This window comes from Bidens hawaiensis, unplaced genomic scaffold (genome assembly GCF_021521415.1).
Source record: "Bidens hawaiensis isolate Kalapana, Puna unplaced genomic scaffold, B.hawaiensis_p1.1 tig00001236_1, whole genome shotgun sequence".
NCBI classification, from domain to species: Eukaryota; Viridiplantae; Streptophyta; class Magnoliopsida; order Asterales; family Asteraceae; genus Bidens; species Bidens hawaiensis.
In genome coordinates this window covers 1,819,251-1,842,675 of record NW_027491070.1, presented here as the reverse complement: position 1 = coordinate 1,842,675, position 23,425 = coordinate 1,819,251, and the positions used below count along the sequence as shown (strand labels likewise).

Here is a 23,425-nt window from a genome sequence, read left to right as displayed (position 1 = left end):
GGGTGGTGGTTTTGGGTGTGGATAAATAAAAATTGCTGACGATGGGTATACGTGGTGGGGTATAATATATGTGAAGAAATTATATATTTTTGCTGGTATTTTACAGCTTTCAAAATTAATGCACTGCAAAATGCGAATTCACGTTTTAGTATTTTTTATTTTTTGTGGGAATGATTATTAGTTTTTGTGTATAGTATGTGACAGAATGGTATAATAATATTTTATATCAAATTGTTATAATTATAAGTTTAGTATATGATTTTAGTGCCAAAATTAATTTTGATTTTAAATATTTTATTAGTTTTTTCTAGTGAATATTTTTTCTTTTGGCTGAAACAGTATTGTTACTTTATTACGTACTTAAATAATATCGATGAAATTTTCGCGGACCGGTTGTCCCAACGTTAAGGTTTTACCGATGAATAAACGTAGTTTCAGTAATACGCATGCCATTACTATTCTGGACGTTTACTAATCTATTTTTTAGGTTTAGTGTCGGTACTATAACGAACGTAACCGATGGTGATCAAATTCATGTTACTTTGATCAAAAGTTGTATGTGTGACGAACTGACGAAAGTCTTTGGGTGTTTACAAATTTATTTTTTATTTAGTTTCGGTGTCGTAACGAACTTAACTCACACCAACCAAATTCATGTAGTTGGACCGACATAACGCAACGTGTTTTGTTACCTAGTTATTTTATTTATATAAATAATAGATTCATTTAGAATTTAAGTTTGTTTTTCGCTTAATTTAATTAAGGTTTTTAATGAGTCAATCTCGAGAGAGACAAGATATTTGAATTTACACCTTAGATATCTCTTTGCAAATTTGACATGTGTTAACTAGATATTTGTATTTAATAAGCTGATTTTTAGGGATTAAGAGTTGAAAGAGATATGTGAGACTGTGAGAGAAATTGAAACCGGGTTTTGGAAAGTATACAAGATTAATATGTGATAAGATTAAGATAATGATGTGTAATGTGTTCTTGGGTGTTATATATTAATTATTTATTATGGTAAAAAAGGTCAAGATATAAATCTTTTTTATGTATTATTGATGATAAGATATTAGGTGAAACATGTGGCAAACGATAAAGGCATTTGAATGCTAATTTTAGTATTGTTTCAAATGATTAAAATAGTAATTATTCGGCTGGTTACTCTAAATCAATTTTAAATCCAGTCTTAAGTTAGATGCCAAAGTTTTAACTATTATGATTTTATATTTTATAATCGGATGTTACTTATTTTTTTTAACGGTCTTTAAATTACACGTATTTATACTTTATCGTGGAAATCAAACTCTCATCTCGACAAAGAGGACATCATACAACCGAGCCAAGGCCTTTGGGTGTAACTGGTTATTAGTGTGATTTTAATTGTTTGTTACATGTTACACACATTCTCTTGTTAACAAAAGCTTTAAAACCCGTCTATTTCAATGTTCCAAACTAAAAGTCTTCTAAAGTTACGTAAACAAAGGTACTCATAATTGTTTAAACACAAAGAGATAATAACAAACTAAAGATGGATAAACTTACTTTAAACAAATAGAAAGATAATTACTAGAAGGTTTAATGGATTTTAATAATCATATATACTGGTATTTCTCTATTTTTTTTAACCATTGACGGTCCAAAATTTTAATTTAAAAAGTCCCCCCCCCACCACGCTAAAAAATCCAAACGAGTTAATGTCGTTAAACATTTACCTAATTTCAAACTAATTTTGTATGGTTTTTTGTCAGAAGGAGGATACGAATCGATTGATGTAAAATAAAATTTAATTCAAAACGGTGCTCCAAAATAACGAAACAATACTTCAATTCATGTGTTTGAGCTTCCAATTAACAAAAATCAAGTCGTTTATCATTGCTTCGAGCTAAATTTTACATCAATCGACTCACATCCGACTCGTATTCTTCTTACGATCAAAAACCATAAAACATTAGTTTAAAATTTGGAAAAAAATTTTTAACTTAAATCCTTTATAATAGAGAATCATTGGGGCCAACTTTTTCTAATTTAAGACCGTCAGTGACAATAAACTAATAAAAATTATTATCGGCCAATACCATTTAAGAATGATTATTAAAATTCAATAAACCTTATTAAAATGAAGTCAAAAGTAAACTCATTTACATAAACAACATACGGATGCTCCTATATAACACTTATACATCACACCCTTCTATTTTTTAGATATTTTAATTTATATGATAATTTACTAACATTTTTTAGATATTTTAATTTATTAGTAGTCAAGTTAAGGTATCGTTTTCTTTCTTTCTTTCTTTTTTCTGTATGTGTAAGTGTATCCTGTGATAAATCCGATTAACTTTCAAGTTAGTCATGCACAAATTAATCGGTTCAGGTTTCGGATAAGAACACCTATGTTGAAAAAAATAAATTAATGATTATTTAAAACCTAATCACAAGCATACGCATTACAAACCACAATCTTAATGAAACTCATTGCAATTTACAACCCAATTACAAAAACATGATGAAACCGGTTACAACTATAGTCGAGGAATAAAAAACCGAGTGCGAACCTTTGTATTTGGAATGCTCGATCGATTAAGAATGGATGGATTATATAAATACCCGAACCAAAATCTGGTCTACGAGACCGAATTACACGTATATTAAACGGACCGGTCAGGTAAAATTTTGTGTAATTTATTAAATCTTTGAATTTTCTATAATATGGGCAAATGGTTTCAATTTAATTTAAGTGAAGGTGAAATGGCATATCCGGATAAGAGTTAGTTCGAGAGCATAAGATTAAATAATATATGTAGTTAAGATATATCATATATCACGTTAGTTTAGAAGTCTCACTAGTTGGTATTAGTTTATAAGTTGAGTTGACAAATATCTAAGAATGTGTTGCTTAGCAATCACGATATTAGTATATGTTACAAATGATTAATTAACTTTTTTGAAGTTATTGTTTTAATATCATGTTTATTTGTTTTCTATGTTTTCATGTTTTAAAATGTTAAATTAAAAAATTTAAAACCAGATTATCTTAAAATTATAAGCAAAAACAAAGGTAATTTGTTGTCTTGGCTAGGTCTTTATAAAAGAAAAGAATTGGCAGTAACACTTTTAAAAAGAAACTTAAAAGAAAATGGTTATTTAAATTGATTTATTTTGATTTAAACTCAGTTTATTCTAAAATCGTTTTGAGCTTAACCAAAGTCCAAAATATTACTTTTTTTAAAATGGTTCGTTTTTATTTGAAATTACATTAATACCTTTTTAAAAGGGATATTGGTTTTTAAAACAAATTTCGATTTGCTGATAGACTCTCTACTTTTGATTTGATGCCCACCACTTCTAACTTACACTCTAATCGAGACGTATTTGAAACCGGTGGTGGAGTAGTGGTGCTTGATCTAGTGTGGGGTGAAGGCAAATTTGAGTATATGTTAAACAAATTAAATTTCTCTTTCACCTCCAAAATACTAACGGGGTTAGTGTTTCGTTAGACAGCAAGTGGTATAGGAAAATAAGATGAGAGTTGAGGATAGTGGGTAACAAATAGGGGTGACAATCTTGACCTAAACCCTTTCAAATGAGTTAATTTGAGTTGTTTTAAAAGTTAAATGAGTTGGTTTGGGTAAAATGTTTTAACTAAATGGGTCAAAATGAGTCATTCGAAATTTCATTCTTTTATTTTCGGGTGAAAATGGGTCGACAAGTTCAAAGAAATTGGTCGATGTGAGTTAGTGTCCTAAGGAAAAGTGACAGGTTTCGGATCGGAACGGGTTTTCGTACAAGACAGGTTTCTGCACGAAATGGGTTTCAGATTGGAACGGGTTCGGTTCAGGTTTCAAGCTGAAAGGCCCCGTTACCGGTGCCCTACTTGGACGTTGGATTTACTCATAAACGCAGTTCTAAATATCAGAGTTAATTAAAAACTTTCGCGGAATAACATAAGACATCACCGTCATTACAAACATTTATAACTTGTCTTTAAAACATAGCTTAAAACATGTCTTTTAGTTCAAACGTTAGCAATTAAATCTTCGGATGCCAGCTTCTTTATTAATCTGCCATGTGTCCCCCCTTCAAGCCAGCTGCCTCATCCTACTCACCTGCGTGCATACTAAAAGTCAGCTACGCTGAGTGAGTTCTAGTTAATCATACAACATACAACATATTCATAATTACCTACTTTCATACGTACTCCATACTTTCATACTTTCGTTTTAATATATACTTACTTACTCTCTTTCTTTCATATTCATACCTTACGTTTTAAAGAGCATTGCACCCTATAACCTTCGCATATATTATTAGGGTATGCAACCCTTTAACATTCGCATATATTATTAGGGTATGCAACCCTTTAACATTCGCATATATTATTAGGGTATGCAACCATTTAACACTCGCATATATTATTAGGGTATGCAACCCTTTAACTTTTGCATAAATTATTAGGGTATGCAACCCCTTTAACCTTCACATATATTATTAGGGTATGCAACCCTTTAACCTTCGCAGAGTTTAGAAGAGTCTGCAACCCTTTAACCATACATTACCTTTCATTATCATTAGCATTATCACATTCATACATACCTCTCATAGTATCATACATACCATATTCATACACACTTCCTTATACACATACTTATATCATACATGCTACATTACACTTTCCTTATTACCATAAACCGTCACTATACCGCCATCCAATGACATAAATCTTATCAACTTACTCTTACATGCTATACGAGCTTTAAACTCAAACGTTAAATCCCTTCCCAACGACATCGAACTCTCTTAAGGTCAATCATAAAGAGTAGCAAGGAACTCACGCCCCTCTAGTTCTACCTTGCAATCCTTAACCATTCTCATACTTTAACTAAAGTATCGCTAGTGGTCTATTCCATAAAGTCTCAGGTACACAAGCACATTATTCTTAGCGTCTTCTTACATACTCGCTACACTATGTAGTCTCATCCTTTCATGCATGTTCAGTTAGGATATCTTGACAATCACCTGTCCTTCTCGATCATCTCCGCTTCCTCATCGTTCGCTTCGTTACTCATGATCCCAGCAAGTTCCTTTATGGAGTTAACTATTGCAAACATACTACCTGTCTTGACTCATTCTCATTGGCTTATCTCTGTTTCTTTCATACTACTTCCATTTGGACTTCACAGTTCGGGCTACCTTTGTTGCTTCGGCGAACATTGTTGGCATTGGATTTCGAAACAATTGAGAAACTCACTTAGTGTACATGACTACAAGCTCTCAGCGTGATTCTTCTTCATTACTTCCTAAAGTCGAAGTCCTACTGCTTTCGTATATCACTTTGTCACATCTTCTTCAATAGGTGTCTGGTTGGTACGTGTCTTACCACAGCGTCCAGTACGACCTCTTCGCGCTCGTCCCTTTTGTAGCAGTCATCTATCTTATCTCTAAGGAAACACAAACGTTATCACTCTATGAATTATTTAACACATGATTCATAAGATAAGTAGTTAATAACAGTGGCCAAGTGTAATTAACTCTTTACATTACTTCTCAGTTTCTACATATTTCCCTTTGTGATTTCACTTGTGCTAGTTTCTACTTAACACACAATCATAATCATACATATAACCTACATTCTTATCCCTAGAAACTAAGCTAGCATACACACATTCTTTCTTTAGCAATTTAGCTAACATTCAAACATTCTTTCTATAGCAATTAAGCTAACTTCCTTACGCATTCTTACATTATACATGTAATTAATCATATACTTTACCTTTACCGAGCTTGCTTGAGTGACACATGGCTATCTTGGACTGGCATCTTCTTTCTTTTCTTACTTAAATCCCATTCTCTAATCGAGTCTAAGCATGTAGGATGCTTAAATCTCTCGAACTCTACTCTGATACCAACTTGTAAGGCCCCGTTACCGGTGCCCTACTTGGACGTTGGATTTACTCATAAACGCAGTTCTAAATATCAGAGTTAATTAAAAACTTTCGCGGAATAACATAAGACATCACCGTCATTACAAACATTTATAACTTGTCTTTAAAACATAGCTTAAAACATGTCTTTTAGTTCAAACGTTAGCAATTAAATCTTCGGATGCCAACTTCTTTATTAATCTACCATGTGTCCCCCCTTCAAGCCAGCTGCCTCATCCTACTCACCTGCGTGCATACTAAAAGTCAGCTACGCTGAGTGAGTTCTAGTTAATCATACAACATACAACATATTCATAATTACCTACTTTCATACGTACTCCATACTTTCATACTTTCGTTTTAATATATACTTACTTACTCTCTTTCTTTCATATTCATACCTTACGTTTTAAAGAGCATTGCACCCTATAACCTTCGCATATATTATTAGGGTATGCAACCCTTTAACATTCGCATATATTATTAGGGTATGCAACCCTTTAACATTCGCATATATTATTAGGGTATGCAACCCTTTAACATTCGCATATATTATTAGGGTATGCAACCCTTTAACATTCGCATATATTATTAGGGTATGCAACCCTTTAACATTCGCATATATTATTAGGGTATGCAACCCTTTAACCTTCGCATAAATTATTAGGGTATGCAACCCCTTTAACCTTCACATATATTATTAGGGTATGCAACCCTTTAACCTTCGCAGAGTTTAGAAGAGTCTGCAACCCTTTAACCATACATTACCTTTCATTATCATTAGCATTATCACATTCATACATACCTCTCATAGTATCATACATACCATATTCATACACACTTCCTTATACACATACTTATATCATACATGCTACATTATACTTCCGTTAACAATACGTGCAATATCCGAAGATCGTTCACGTATTGTCAAGCTTGCATTCATAATATAAACATAACTATTACATTCATCATTAGGGCATACACTTACCATTAAAGGTAAGTGTATTAACATTCACATTGAGTATGCACACAGCCCCGAAAACATAACAAGGAAGTGGGGCTAGAAACTCACCTGGATCTTGTTGCGTTCACCGTTAATCGTTATCTCCTTCTTTAATTGCGCACGGCTAACTGTTATATGGATATCCTCGTTAATAACCGTATAATTAATTTAGTCGGTATTTTAATTAACCAATGTATTTTCTAAGTTGGGCTTGTTGTTTGGTTCATGACAATGGACTAGTATCTGTTTTAACTTAGGATATGGGCTTAGCATGTTTGTGGACTTAGTTAGGCTAGGCCCATCCGTCCATCAAAGCATCTGGGCTCAACTGGGTTCAGCCCAAACCCAACAGAAACTGACCGAGAACTCCAAGCAAAGAACTCATATTGGACGAGAACCCATATGCGACCGAGAACCCTTGCTTTGACCGAAAACACATATTCAACCGAGAACATATGTTTGGTTAGTTCTGACCGAGAACATGGGTTTGACCGAGAACCCTCAGATCTTGACCGAGAACCCTCAGGTATTGTGTCTTCGGCTCATCCTTTCTATCTCTTACATCATTCTAAGCTCAAACAACGGCTAACAGTCCCTGTTCACAACCATTAACCACCTATTTTCCATTTCCCCTTAATCGTTTTACATTCGTTATCAACCCATCATCAAGACTCAATCCTCTTCTAGCATAAAGCTTGAACCTTAATGGCTAAAACTTTCAAAACTAGATCTAGGGTTTATTTAAACGAGTCATTCATAACCATGAGTTCGTTAAGTCCACTTTAATCTTTAAGTTTGCAACTTTACGAATTGTCTAGACCCGATCTATCATCCTACCAATTTTCATGTAAATCCGTTCATGAAAAGTAAACCTTTTTAACAAAAACTTACCTTTGAGGTTTTTGTATGAAATCACTCGAGATGCTCAAAACCATATCAAACGAACTCCGATTTGAGTGATTCAAGCGGCCACAGAACCGTCTCGTTCCGATCTACAAACCCGTCAGCTCAAATTCGCGGAAACCGTCGCTACAGTCGCCGGAATAGCTGAACAGTCACCGGAATCTTCACTTTTAAGCTGTTGTGGTTTTACTGATAAAAACCAGACTTCCCGACCTCTGATCTAAGATTTTTTCGATGGAAAACTTCATTTATGTGTCAGGAATGCTCAGTTTAAAGTTGAGACCAATCCGACGGCTAGATCTCCGGGAATCTTTGTGTCTTTGTGGGTGTTTTTCTCAAAAACGGGAATTGAGTTAAGTGTGTGTTTTGATGGTGTAGGCTATGGTGTGGAGATGTATGAAAATGGAAATGATTAGGGTTTTAAGGGGTATTTATACTCCCTTAAGCCCATGGACCTTAAGCTCATCTTTCCTTTTTGGTCCATAATTAATTATATCTAATTAGCCTACTTATCCTTCCATCTTTATTATTTTATTTCTCTACTAACTTAAGTAAACTTTTCCCTCTTAAATAAATAATATTATTTATTCTTAGAAATTTCGGGATGTTACACAAGCCAACACGAGTTTTCACCCGTGACGTGTTGAGTTTTGGTTTCTTTTGTTTCTTTCTGGTCGATTTCGGACTCGTTTTTGTTCGTTTTTTCAGTTTTATTTTTGTTCGGTTTGAATTCTTTTAGTTTCGTTTTGATTGATTTTTTCGATTTCGATTGATATGGTCCGGTTTTGGCTTTTTGTTTCTTTGTTTCATTTTCGTCGATTCTTTCGGTTTCGGTTTGATTCTAGGTGGGTTTTTTTTTAATGAAGCGAGGGTAACGTAGGAAACATTTTAGTGTTTTTACTTTTTTGTTTATGATTTATATTTTGAGTTATAATTTTTTTATTATTATTTTTGAATATTTTTTAGGGTTTTTGATATTAATAGAAAACCCCTAAAAAAATTCAAAAAAAAAATAATAAAAAAATCATAACTTAAAATATAAATAAAAAACGAAAATTCTAAAAAAACTAAAATGTTTTCGCCGTTATTCTCGTTTACAAAAAAAAAAAAAAAACTCAAAACCGGTTCGACCCAAACCAAAACAACCATTTTTTTAATTGACACCTTTTGACCCAAACTCATTCTGACTCATACTCGTTTTGATCCATGACTAATTTCAATTCATGACTCGTTCGACCCAACCCAACCCATTTGCCACCTAGTAACAAATCAAAAGTTTGTAGTGTTATCAGACAACGGGTAAAGTTTGGGATTATTAAAAACCAATATTCTTTTTTTAAAATCATAAGTTTACCAAAACCAAATATTTTAAAAATATCTGTTTGACCGTAACTCATTTCGAACTTATCTGTACGTGCATGACTTAGTCGTGATAGAAGATCTACCAAAACTTGATGTTGTGACTCGTGGTTATATTATATTATAAAATTGTAATGACCATAAATAAGATGCTACACCTACCTTTTTATATTTATTAAAGTGTGAAACATATAAAACAGGTAGCTGAAACATCATTATACTATACTTTTTGTTAATTGTAAAAAATAAAAGCATGTTCTTATACTTGAATCATACGCGATATTTTTTATATTTTATACACAAAGTTACCATATTTGATTCAAAACTATAGTACCGTTGAAACTCTAAAACAAAATAATATCCTTTTTTATTTTTATTTATTTTCTAACTTTTAAAACTAACGTATTTGACAAATATAGTTCGGCATACAAGTAACACTTGTGTACTCCCGATAAATACAACCATACTCGATAGAATCTCACACATTGCAAAATTATTAATAGTGTGTGAGGTTAGTCAGGTGTAGATGAATCATATACATCGATCATGGATAGAGAGTTGATTTCAGAGAAACTTCTGCTTAAAAAAACAGCATACATAAACCTATAAAAATATTTATAAATGCATAAAAACATAAAACATAAAGAACTAACAGAAAAACATATTAGTAAGCGACGACAAGTTTACTTTAAAAAGACGTATTTAAAAGGAGATGGCTACTAATCGTAACTAACAATGTACATCGAATGCTAATTTAATAGGAAAATAACAGTAGGCTAGTGTTTAATAAATCCTTAAACGTGATATGTAACGATTCAATGATAACAATGACAAAACATGTCATTAACCACAATGATCTCCATTGATACCGACTCTACATTAAATGTTTTGTGAATTTGACAACAGTATATTTTTTAAATGCTAGAAGGTGTGATTTAGGCGTAGAAAATGGCAAAATGCCGTCTCTACATGACTACATATAAGTTTATCTATTCTTTGTCATATTAAAGAAGTTTAATGACGGTCATATAATAATTATAATATATTTCTAGACCTTTAGCACTTATTAATTATATGTATATCGTTTTATAAAAAATATTCAATATTGTATGATGAACCATGTGGTACCCTAAGACCTACACAAGATGAATCATATAACAAAACATGACCATAACTTATAAGAAATAGTTAATTTAGATAAGTTAACTAATAATAAAATAGATCAATAAGACAATAAAATAAACATTTTACAAATACAAGACATGTATGTATGTGTATATACATGCGCGTGTAATATAGGCACATATTACACAATACTTAAAAAGTCGGATGCAAACTCAACCGTAGCCTTTATAAGATTGAGTTTAACTCGTTATATATTTTTGAGTTTGATTTTAATGAACAAACTCAAGTTCGGACTTTATGACTATTTAACGAACTTGAATCAAGCTCGAGCACTAGTTGCTTAGTAAAATGTGAGTGTTTGTTGATTAATTAAAGGTTATAGTCTTTGGAGTGTTATTACAACCTTAGGTAAAATGGTTTCAATGTCTTGAAAAGAATTTGATGAAATTAATGTTTTAAGTATTTAGTACTAAGATCATACATTCATACCTAATGGTTAATGTCTCCTAAGGGACACTTTCCCCCACATCATCATCACTCTTTTTTAGCTAAACACACGTGTAATGGTTACTGCCCATTGCCCTCTCAATCACCACTTCATGCCGCGTATGACGTTATGCTCATTCCAATTAATCAAGATACACAACGAGGTTCGTAGTCATGCGATTTTGCACTTCTCGACAAATATAATTTGTTTCATTATTATAAGTGGTTATCTACTCTATGTAATATAAGAGTTTGTTATTCTTAACTCTTTGGCTCATGAATTCCTATATAACTTAAGTGGCACAAGAAAAGCTTTTTCTCGCTTTCATAACACCTCATAATGCTCAAGGATGGTGTAGGCATGTAGTGCTTTATCTGTCATATAATGCTTTATTACGAATTGCCTAATAAATATAAAATACTGCATACACTTTGAATTTATTTAAAACAATAATAACATAACTCATAAATGCTAAGGTTTACCATGAAGACAACACATGCATGTTCTATGGAATCAAATCAAGGCTAAGGAATAACACAAAGAATCTACATTCGTGACCATAATAATATAATTTCACTTGTCATCTCCTAAATAATAATATTAACTCTTTCTCCACCTTTTATTTAAGGATATTGGATATTATACTTGCAATGGATAGGATATTTGCCGTATATTTTTTTATTTAAAGGTGTACAACACTTCTAAATGGATAACCCTATTTTCTAATTTTACAATGCTAAGTATTAATAAACAAACCAGAAATGAGTTTTTTTAATAGAATTTAATAAAATATTAGGACATGATAAGAAGTTTAAAATGGTCTTTAGTTAACGATATTTAAGTAGAGAATTACAAGATTCATATAAACTCTTATACATAGTGATAAGAATTTTTATACATAGTGATAAGAAGTTTTTGACTAGCACCAATATCATACCGATACGTTTCAATATCCATGTGCTGGTATTAAACTAATAACGGCCAAACATTATTGGTACCGGTACCGGAACCGGTACCATGATTCCTTTTTCATGTTTTTGATTTCGGTATTATTTAGTAATTTAATTTCAATGATACTGGTACCAAACCGACAAAATGGGTAATGTATTCCCTTTATACTTTCTCTCTCGTTTTCAGTTCGATACTTATCTCCCCTCTACTTATACATCTTACTTTTAAGTGTGATATGTAAGATGAGTTTTTAATTGTATCTCTTTCAAGGTAAATGTGATTATCTTTAATCTACCACATACTACATAGAAATGTATAGTTTGTTCCCATAGTTCTCTCTAGTTATATATTTGATACATCAAATGTCCTTTATGTGTGTATGTATTAAAATAATATATAAATTATTTTTTGTAAACATTCATACACTCTCAAATTTTACTTCTAAAACATTTTTTTTACCACTACGAAATACTTGCCATTTAAAAGACAAAGTCTTATCATTAATCATGGTACTATTAATTAGACCAAAGTCTTTTGATAAAATAAGTGTAAATACTAAAAATACTAAATACTCTTTTGTTTAATCATCCTAATTTGGTATTTATTAAAACTTTAATTACACAACCACTTTATAATAACACATGATAATTACATCACGAAACTTAAGTCATGTGGTATACAATAACGCTCCGTAATTCCACATAACCATCACATCACTTATTTTACCTTATTTCATTCCATGGTTATTATTATTATTATTATTTGTGTGTAGAGGATATTAAAGTTCATTAACATTTTAACCTACATTATATTTAACGTTCTTTAACTCATGATTGGAGTGGTGCCACTCGTTAACCTTGTCAACTCCGGCTTTAATGTATGCTCATTGGCCTTAAAAAAGTACCTTTCTGATTTATTTAACTTGAGTTATTAAATGCTAATGCTTTTATATCGTATTAAATATTAATGTATCAAACTATTATTATACCATAACGTACATTTGCATATTGCAACCACCAAAAGAACGGTTTTGGAGTCTTATTCGTCACGAAGTGGACCGGTGGTCCAATCGGGTTAGTCCGGTCGAACTTCTGCTTTCAACCTTTTTATGATAGCTGTTTCCATTTAGACCCACCCACCGTTGCTTTCAATATTTGGACCCATCAAAATATTATTATATTTTAATTTAATTATTTATTCCTAGATCTACCCACTGTCTTTTACTATTATTATTATTATTATTATTATTATTATTATTATTATTTTCTTCAGTAAATGTTACAACTTATTTGGTAGTTACATTCGCCCTTCATGTTCATATTTAGATTTTAATTTATTATTATTATAATTACATGTCAACTTTAATATTGAATTATTGTATAAAACCATTATAGTTCAAAATAGTTTTAATTCACACTTTCAGTCTAATTACTTTTTTGGTAACGTTGGACATAAAAAAAATGTATTTAGACTCACGAATATTAATCTAAATAAAACAAATGAATCATTAAAATCTCACTCGTAGTAAGCTCTTGTTAAGTCTGTCTGAGAATAATAACTTTCCTCAGTTACGGAGATAAATATGTTGGTTAAAAAACCTTACTTGACATGTAGAATATAAAAAAAGGTATAAAGTGTTGTAAGAAATAAAAAGAGTAATAAAAACACAAATTTAAGTAGTTGGTCCATTATAAAATATCTTATACTCGAGTCATCCATCGTGTGCTCAATGAATGAAATAGAGGTGGAAACACTAGACAAAATATGTAAAAAACTTAATCTATCTAAACAAAATACTATTAAATACCATACATGACTCACATATAAAACTATATTTTATGCGACTTTTTTCATTTAAGATGGTATGTAACAATTAAACATCTTATCTAACTATATAGAAATTATCAGATGTGATATTATAGTATTCTGTAAAAGTTATACGGCTAGCATGATATGCCATTGGTGTATAACAACACAATATTAAAAAAACACATATTTGTTTTACAACGAATGCTAAACACATATATTGAGAGATGCAGATATCTACATACAACACTAATGATCCACGGTCAAAGTGGTTGAGACGAGATACGCAACACCTTCATTTAAAAGGGAAGACATTGAGTCAAATCTTATCTATGAAATTAAAAAGAAAAAGAGGGGTTTATGGTGGGCTAGGGAGATTATCACTTATATTAAGTTTTCAGTGGTCTTCTGGTAGGAATTGATGTACGAGTTTCCCTTTGTGCATGTGCAAACCTAGCTGCTAGCGCCTCACGGAATCATACTCGGACATAAATATGATTGGGTGGGCCAATGATCCAAAGATTGTTAAAAAATTTACATACATGGCTTATGGCCTTATGCCATCAAACATTGAAAGACTAGTAAAATATTTCTATTGAATAGGACTTTCTTAAAGGTTCGACACCATCTTGTGTGTTTTGATTTTTATAAAGGGGGAGGGGTGGTCGATGTGATGGTATCACTCATCATACACCCCACCCAATCAAATGGTGCCACATCACCAACCCCAAATCCATCACATGTGATGATTTTTTTACTAAGGGTGGTGGTGTGGTGTGATGGTGTGTGATGGTTTTTTTTAATAAATACTAAATTAAATAAAAAGAAAACAATATTACATTAACTAAAAAAACAAGATTACATTAAATAAAGACAACTAAATTAAAAAAAACGACAAGAAAAAAACTTCGGCCCTTCCCAACCCCACTTGTCGCATATCTCGAGTTTGCGTTGAAGTAGGAGCGATTTAAAGGGTTCCTCAAGATGTTCGTGCGGTTGTAGGAGGAAAGTTAGATCGGCGTTTTTTTGTTTTTCATTCAAATGGTTGATATACGTCTCCTCACGTTTCATTTTTAAAAATATGAGCCTCTTTCCTTCTCTCCTTCGTCTTGGCCATTTCCGCCATCTTAGCCGACTTGTATTCGATGAAGTTTTCGGTCACCGCTTCCTTTCCAAGTCTTGATGGTTCCCCACTTTTCTTGCGATTCGGCAGTGTGGGTGTGGGTATGTCTTCGTCGGGATTGTCTTTCAGGTTCCTCGTTCAAGTTCATGTTTGGCATGTTGCATGATAAGCCGCCGGTAGACATTGTGTAGTCCCCGGACTCGGAAGTTTTTGATCTTTTTGAAGAAGATCATTTCTTCCTTGGAGCCGTTGGTTCGTTCAAATCGACCAACGAAATCGGTTCCCACTTCGCGTGATGTCTCACAATCTCCCACGCTTCCAAGTGGGGAAAATCCCTACATTTGTAAGCTTGGACATATTCAACCAAAGCGTTCTTTATGATAGTCGCCTCGCTCGCTCCGCTTTGTGGAGTTCGGGACTACAAAACATTTAGAAAAAATATATATATCAAATTATTAAAATAAAGTAATAGATTATAAAATAAATAAACTAAAATAGTTACCTCTTGGACGTAACAAGTATTAAATTTTGACATTTTTTTATTCAAATCTCCCCACTTGCCAATCATTTGATCCTTGTTTCGTTCGGTTGCGCCGGGAAGTTTCGAGAAATGTTCTTTAACACGTTTCCAAAACGCTTCTTTTCTTTGTTGGTTTGAGTGTTTTTTTGATTCGGAGCAATGTAAATAAGCCTTGGTCAATGTGACCTCCTCATCGGCCAACCAACGCCGATTACCTCTTTGATGCGGCTCCTCATCCGCGGAATTATCTTCATCCAAATTTTGCACTTCGTGACGAAAAGCACTTGCAAATTGATGTATAACCTCGTTATCGTCTAGAGGATCGACGGACATTTGAGACGGTTGAGATCCAAACGCTTGAAAAGCATTATGTGGATAGTTTTGGGTAGAAAAAGGTGGAATATAAGGTCGGTTTTGATACGATTGGTCTTGGGACGGTTGATAATAACGTTGTTGTTGGGAAGGTTGTTGATAGTTTTCCGACGGTTGAAAAGGTTGTGGATAATAAGGTTGTTGTTGGGAAGGTTGGTTTGTGTCGGGTTCGTCTTGTAAGCGAAATCTCGTCGGTTCGCCAAGATTTTGTCGAACCTTTGGTCGGGTTTGGGTTTTCTTTGAACCCAACCCACGTTTCTTAGAACCCTCCATTTGATATGTTAAAAATGGTGTGTGTGGTAGAAGATTTTGAGTTGGATTTGTGTATGTTTTGAAGATATATTGTAGTTATTTATATAGATAAAATATGTTTTTTTTTATTTTCCCAACCCTTAACTCAACGGTCATCTCCCACACCCCCAACGGATATATTTCTTGGTATTCACTCATCACCACGCGTGATGGCCATCACGCAGATGACCTCCATCACGCTTGATAGACGAGCAGTGACGGTGTGCAAAATGACATCACGCGTGATGGAGCACCCATCACGCGGTGCCCCGGTTACTCTAATAATGATGCTTGAATTAAACTTCAACAAAGTACAACAATCATGTAAAATCAATATGATTAGCAAAGAAGCACCTGTACTTTGACACGTGGCATTTGAACACAAAAAGTCAAAAAGAAAAGTAAATTGTTCTCATAAATCAACTTCTCTCCTTCAATCATCTTTGGGCATGTAACTTTGTAATGTCAGAAACATAGTACTTTTTTTGTTTGGTAATATTAATATCTAGATTTTACTTTAACTTACATGTCTAGGTTCATGTCATTTATATTTCAATCCACATCATGTTGGTGCATTTGGACTAAAAAAACAAAGTTTTATACGGAGTCATTCTCACACTATGTTGATGTATTTGGAATACTAGAAACAAAGTCATCTTTTCAAACAAGAATGGTTGTTTCGCCAACACTGTGAAAGATATTAAATCGTTGGGATTTCTTTGGATAAAAAATCGTTCGTCTTTCAAAAACTTGTTGTGGAAAGAATGATGTAATTTTATATTGTAACATTGTTTTCTTTTGTTCGGTTTCTAGCTTCTTGCTAGATGTTTTGATGAAATTTTCCGTTCTAAAAAAAACTTTTATATTTCAATCCAACAAAATAACAAAATAAATAAAAGGGAGACTTTCTCTCCCTCGATCAACTTGGGGCATGTCACTATGGTTCACAAGACTTCACCAAATTTGAGGACATTAGAACTTAACACATAAGTAAAGTGTCTGGACTTTAGGACTTTATCTGATAGCCGGTCGTATCAATGAACCACTTGTTTTGTGACACGTGATATATTTCTGAGGAAGCGTTTACACAGACGTTTCCTAAGAGGCAACATCTGAAAAACAAGAGAACATTTTCAATAAAAGGTCTAAATATGGTCCTAAGACGTCTAGGATCAGAGGAAACATCTGAGCCCTGGACGCTTCCTTCGGCTTAGACGGTTCAAACGCTAGCTCCACTTTTTTAGACTTTTCCACACGTTTTTTAGACGCTCTGTACAATTTTTAGAAGTTTCATTTTTTTCAAAAAAAGTCAACTTTTTTTTATAACGCTTTGTATGATTTTTAGACGTTTCTTTAAAACAAAACTCGCATGATTACTTTTTTATATTGAACACATCATTGATAATCAATCAAAGTGTATTCAAACCTTTTAATCATTTTATTCCAAGACTAAGTTATGCTTAAAACAATATATCGTACCAAACTACCGATAAATCACTTATTTTGATATAAGCTCGTCACCTAACTCGTTCAATTTCCCACGTCTAAACTTAATAAACAAACATATTGAACAAAAAGATTACACAACTGTCACAATGCAAGCTCTAACTTCCAATATCTCACCATGATTACAAACTAACAAGCATCATTCATCGTCGTTTTCCAACACTTGCCAAATTTTCGCAATCTAACAATATTAAGTTCGAATAAGATACATATATATATGTGACACATATTAATGAAGAGATTTGAAGCTTGTTTAGCTTGTACTTTTGCTTAACGGATCGGGTCAATGAAAGTCAACAAGCTTCGTCTACTTGGTGCAAATTGCATGACTTCTTATTATGACCAGGCTGCTTGCACTTTGTGCATGTAACTGTTCTCTTTGCTTCCATCTCTGATTCAACCCAATCCATTTTGTCTTTCATTGCATCAGCTGGTTTTGCGGGTATAGGCGGAAGCACAAACACCCCCTCATCTTTCTCAACATTCACCTTTTCACCCTCCATCTTTCCCACTTCTTCATTTTCACCCCCTGTAATTTCAATCTCAATCTTTTCTTCACCCTTTTCACAATCTTCTTTATCGGTTCGGGTTTTGGTTTCACCCTCAACTTCCAAAGCTTGTTCATTTTCACCCTCAACTATCAAAGGTTGTTCATTTACACCCCCTGAAGCTTCAGTCTCCATCTTTTCACCTTCATCTTTGTCAATCGGTATCGCGGTTATGGACTCCATGTAGGTTATACGATATGCATCGACCGTGAAATAACTTGAGCAAAACTCGTACATGTTTTTACCGGTCAATGCAAAAACCGCAAGAGCATGATGACATGGTAAGCCGGTTTCTTTCCATCCTAAACAAGTACAGCTCCAACTCCCAATATTTACAACATGAGTCAAATCTTCACGAACCTCAAACAAAGTATCAGAAGAAATCAACACTTTTAAACCAAACGACTTAACAATTTCTTCCTGAAGTTGTTTTTCTTTTGATGGAGTAAGGTGAGTTGACCACATGCTTCCGTCTAACTTAGCATCATCAAAACCATCGATCACGGCACGTATAATGGCATCAATCTTATGTAGAATAGGTAACTCTTGATGTTCCTCCATTAACTTTGAAATGGGCTCGCCGACATCATCAACGACGTGGTTATACCGTTCACCTTTGAAAGACGAACTTCTCCAATGTTGTGGTTCAATCTGCATGAGCCAATCATAAGCTTGTGATGAGATTTGTTTTATCTGATCGGTTAACTTTTTGAAACCAGCAAGACGGACCGCGTGCGCTGCATCCACGAAATGAGCCAGCAAAAAAGATTTAGCATCCCCGTGAAACGGGCCTTTAACGTTTCTCTTAAAGCTTTCTAAAAGATGGTAAATCGAGTAACCAATATGAGAATCTGGAAAAACTTCAGAAATGTATGGTTTCAAATTCTTTTCTCTATCAAACACGAATGTTATCGGTTGCTGTGAGTTAAAGATTGCAGCTTTTAACTGTTCCAAGAACCAACGCCAGTTGTTATAATCTTCAACTTCTACTATAGCAAATGCAACCAGTAAAAAATCATCATTTCCATCAATGGCACTAGCTGTAACTAAAACTTCACCATACTTTGACCTCAAAGAAGTAGCTTCTAGAAAAAGAAGGGGCCGACAACTATTCAGAAATCCACGTAAAGACGCGTAAAATGACACAAATAGGGCTTTAAATCTTTTATTCTCATCGATAACAAATTTAGCGATACTGCCCGGATTTGTTACCTTAATCTTCTCACAAAACCATGGTAACTTATTATACGTGTCTTTATCAGACCCATGCGATTCTTCACGGGAAATCATGGTTCCAGGAAATACTTGTGTATGGTTTGACTTTGACTCGAACCCAGAGTCTTTCAAAAGCCAGTTAGCAATTTCTTTAGGTTTTAGATGTGGTGAATCTTGCAGCTTCTTTTTTATGGTATCTAACAACCGGTTCTTTGATTCTTTATCACATGTATGCACATTATTCATGGTCTTTATTTTAAAAGATTGTTTGGACGGGACCCACACAGCGTTAAACTTCCAAGAACACCCTTCGGAGCAACATTCACCAATGGCACGATTCTTATCGTTTTTATTGAATTTGAATTCAAAGTCATTTGCAATCGCGTATCTCTGCATCGTTTTTTTGAATTCGCGCGCGTCTGTGAATTGTTGACCTGTACCGGTAATGGCTGACTTCCACAAGGAAACTAAAGTTTCGGGTTCCATGTCATCATCAGAATCGGTTCCCACAAAATCATCTTGTTCTTGGTCACCAGTAATAGCACGAGGGCGCCCTCTTTTTCTCCCGGATTTTGTTTCCTTAATATCATCTCCTTTAGCAGCTAACCTACTACTTGTTCTATGTGACTTTATATTTCCAGAACTACCTTTGGATTTTGATCCAACAGAAGACACTATGGTGGGACGACCATCGGCACCAACTTTCCAAGTCGGGGTCCGCCTTCGCTTCTGGACACCATCAGCAGGACTAGTGTTGACCTTTTGTCTTTTTGCATACCGACTCGACTTATAGTCAGAACTATAATCCGAGTCAACATTCACGTTGACCTGATCAGACTCATCACTTGAAGAAGCGTCACTATTAGAACCCTCTGACTTGTTTTCATCACTCGAAACTGATTTTTGTTTTCGTTTTCGTTTTGGTGTTTCCTTTTCTTTTTCCTTCATTTTTAAAGATGCTTCAAGTTTAGCAGCAGCAGCAACAGATTGACGTGTCGTTCTAGCTGGTGTTGTAATAGGACTCTTGACCACCTTATCGTCTTTTTTCACCTTCTTATCTTTCTTGGGACCCACATTCTCATCTTTCTTGGTAGTCAAGTTATCATTGTCCACAGCCTCATCATTCTTCGTTGGGTTTTGCCTGTGTGTACAACAAATTTGATTAAAAGATAAGCACTATCTGTAACAAAAAGGTGCTAACTTGCATTTCAATATCAAATAATTATACCTGCTGGTTTGCTTTTCTAGAGCACTACGGTTAAACCCTGGTGTTCCCGTAACAAAAACTTCAGCTGTTAACGCATCTCCATGAAAATCAATCATTCTTTTTACATCTTTATCGTTCTTTACGGTAATCAAGTTTCGTTTATTTCCCGGCAGGAAATACTTCACAGTCACTGTTTCTTGGTTGAAATTACATGTTTCTGCCAAAGTTAATTTCAAATCACTGAACGGAGTCTCGGAAGTGACGTTTGCTGCATTTGCTTCTCCTCCTTTGTAAGACATGGTTCCATCTTCATTTGTGACAAACTCACCGCCAGATTGGCAGATTAATATGAGCTTCCCTTTCGCCATTATTTATACCTACAAAAACAAATTTTATAAAGGGTTTAAAATTTTAACGAGGGTTTTAAGTTTTAAGAAATATATGTAACAGTCAAATAAAGTCAAAAGAGAAAATTAGTAGATAGCATTATTAACTTGATCATCATTCTAGAACACATAATTTTTTAGGTACATTCCATCTTTTACTAAGAAAAAATCCACTTATTACCCTTAAACAATCCCAACTTCATGACTTCAAACACATACACCGCAACCAGACAATAACCAATAGTGGTCAAAGATATCCACACAGAACAAAATCAAGGTGCTAATGCGCCAAATCGAAATGGTTAGTTGGTGGTTGTAATTCAACTCAAATATAAGAAACAAGATCACCATGTTAATAGCTTACTAATATGTCATTTCGAAAATAAAATACACCGTCAAAGTACACAATAAAGTATTAACTTAGCAGTTAGAACTACTTATATATATGTTTCTAATGATATCATATGTGTGCACACTTCATTTGCTTGGCATCAAAATTTGAGAAATGTTTGATTTTGAAAAAACATGTTCTATGAATACAGTACATATCATGGATGGACTAAGCTCTAGATGCTTAATATTTATATATTTTTACTTAAACAAAATTCAAATGCTACCCTTAAACAATATCAACTTCACGCCGCTAAAACATACATCTCAACCAGAAGATAACCAATAGCAGGCAAAAATATTCACACAGAACAAAATCAAGGTGCTAATAGTAATGAGCTAAATCAAAATGGTTAGTTGGTAGTTTTAACTTAACTCAATATCTCAAACAAGATCCCTGTGTTAATAGCATATTTTGGACAAGATTTGCATGTATCTCACGCTTGTCTTTTAACTTTAGAAGTGTGGTAAAAATCGTGATTAGGCGCCGAATAATTGGTCCTAAAAACGGTAACAGCAGAGCCGTCCCTAGGGTAGTGTGAGCCGGACGTTCGGCCAAGGTCCGTAACTTTCGGGGGCCAAATTTTTTTTATATATATTTTAATTTTTTTAGAAGATAGGAAATTAGGTATGGATCTTAATCATTTTAAATAAAGTTGGGCCAAAAGCCTTTTTTATCCATAACGTTAATTGTCGTTTAAAAAAATTAGCTTATATATTTTGTTACTCGTTAGGGCCTACGGGCCTTTTTATTTATCTTTGAAGTGTATGAAAAACTATACTTATTTTGAAAAATTACATTTAACATTCCAACTCTATTTCTTGCTAGTCGTACCCCACCGCCCGACTAGCGCCTAGCGAGTTCTACAACACTGATCTTTAGTTAAACAAGCTTAGACAGTTAACCGCAAGATCATCAATCGAGTTAGTCAAAAAGGTCAAAATGTCCATCTCATGAACTGTTCAAAAAGCTCGCGGCTCGTGGCTAAAAGCTCAAATAAAACTAGCTAAAAAGACTTAATTTGAAACGACCTGAGTCGAGCTAGGTCATCTTTGTAACCAAGCTAAGCTCGTTTAACTTCAAACTTGAAGCTCTAACCCACACTGGCTCGATTCGTGAACAGCATTCATGATCATAACTTGGGTACAACTTTTGACTATCTATCTAATATAACTAAGCCCTAAGATAAACATAAATCAAACCAACACTATTATTATTATTATTATTATTATTATTATTGTTTTCGTAAAAGTAACCTCAGCATTGTTCAACCAAAAAGAAAGAAAAAAAAAGAGATAAAATAAACCCTAAGAAAGAACAGAAGTAACTCACTTAACAGCTGTAATTGCAACTGATTAACTGTCTTGAAACTTATTAGGGTTAAAGATTGATGATCGGTGGTCAAATCGACGGTGAAGATGATGGAATTCAGAATCCAAGGGGCTGTTTTGGAATTAGGTCAAAAATTGGGGAAACAAATTGAAACGAAGAAAAGAGTTATTATTATGTTTATATAATATTAACAAGTTTTAAAACTAAATGTGAACATTTTAGTATGTTTGTTATGTTACCAATAACAATACTAGATTATTTGTATAACATATCGTTAGCTCTGTTTATATTTGATGATGTGGCGTTTGATATGTCAAAATTCGTTTTTGTTAGTAGGTTTTAACTTGGCAAATGGTTAAAAATGCATGTAAACCAAACTAGAGTGTTAATGAGTTTGTTGTTCTGGCTATCAATGTAATGTGGTCTAAATGACTTTTAATGTTAGCTTGGACTATAAGCATTCTAATCTATAACTTTAATATGACTATACAATGAGTTTGATGTTCATGTCCATCAATGTAACATTGTCTAAATGAGTTTTAATGTTAGGTCCTCCTCCTCCTTCCTTGTCTTCTTCTTCCACGTCGTCAGGGGCGGTTCTTTCTTTGGGCCAAACTGGGCCGCGGCCCCACCATCTTTTTCATTTGGTACCGTATTTTTACCGAAAGTATCACAAAAAAAATTATATGTATAAAGTCCGGCCCAACCATGTTATTTGAGTCCGACCCAGCCATGTTAATTGAGTCCGGCCCATCCACGTTATTTAAGTCCGGGCTAGCCATGAAAGGTTAGAAAATAAAAGTCCCGGTTACCCAAATGATTTATTTTTTTGAACATCCTCTTAGCCAATCCCAAGTTAAGGGGTGCATCATCTATTGTTCATCTATTCAAAAGCCGTGCGGACACACAATTACGTGGCGGATATTATTTGCTTGATAGGGTGGTTAGGCAAATCTTGGCACTTCCGGTTTCT

The 23,425-nt window shown here is 33.8% G+C and overlaps 2 protein-coding genes across 2 annotated transcripts in view; one reads left to right on the top strand and one right to left on the bottom strand.

Moving 5' to 3' along the window:
- Positions 1-23,425, top strand: part of LOC143568847 (110 kDa U5 small nuclear ribonucleoprotein component CLO-like) — a 277,562-nt gene that overhangs the window by 190,370 nt on the left and 63,767 nt on the right. The gene's annotated exons all lie outside the window — the stretch shown is intronic.
- Positions 17,602-22,574, bottom strand: LOC143568787 (uncharacterized). Its single transcript, XM_077054853.1, has 3 exons — positions 22,453-22,574; positions 20,365-20,720; positions 17,602-20,277 (listed from the first exon to the last, which is right to left on the bottom strand). The coding sequence occupies exons 2-3, from the start codon at positions 20,709-20,711 to the stop codon at positions 17,667-17,669; spliced, it is 2,958 nt and encodes a 985-aa protein (XP_076910968.1). The 5' UTR covers positions 20,712-20,720; positions 22,453-22,574; the 3' UTR covers positions 17,602-17,666.

Excerpts from the sequence above, each read along its gene's own strand:
- LOC143568787 (XM_077054853.1), bottom strand. The coding sequence starts at position 20,711 with ATGGCGAAAGGGAAGCTCATATTAATCTGCCAATCTGGCGGTGAGTTT. Across the intron at positions 20,278-20,364 it reads CTAGAAAAGCAAACCAGCAG|GCAAAACCCAACGAAGAATG; the intron begins GTATAATTATTT and ends TTGTACACACAG.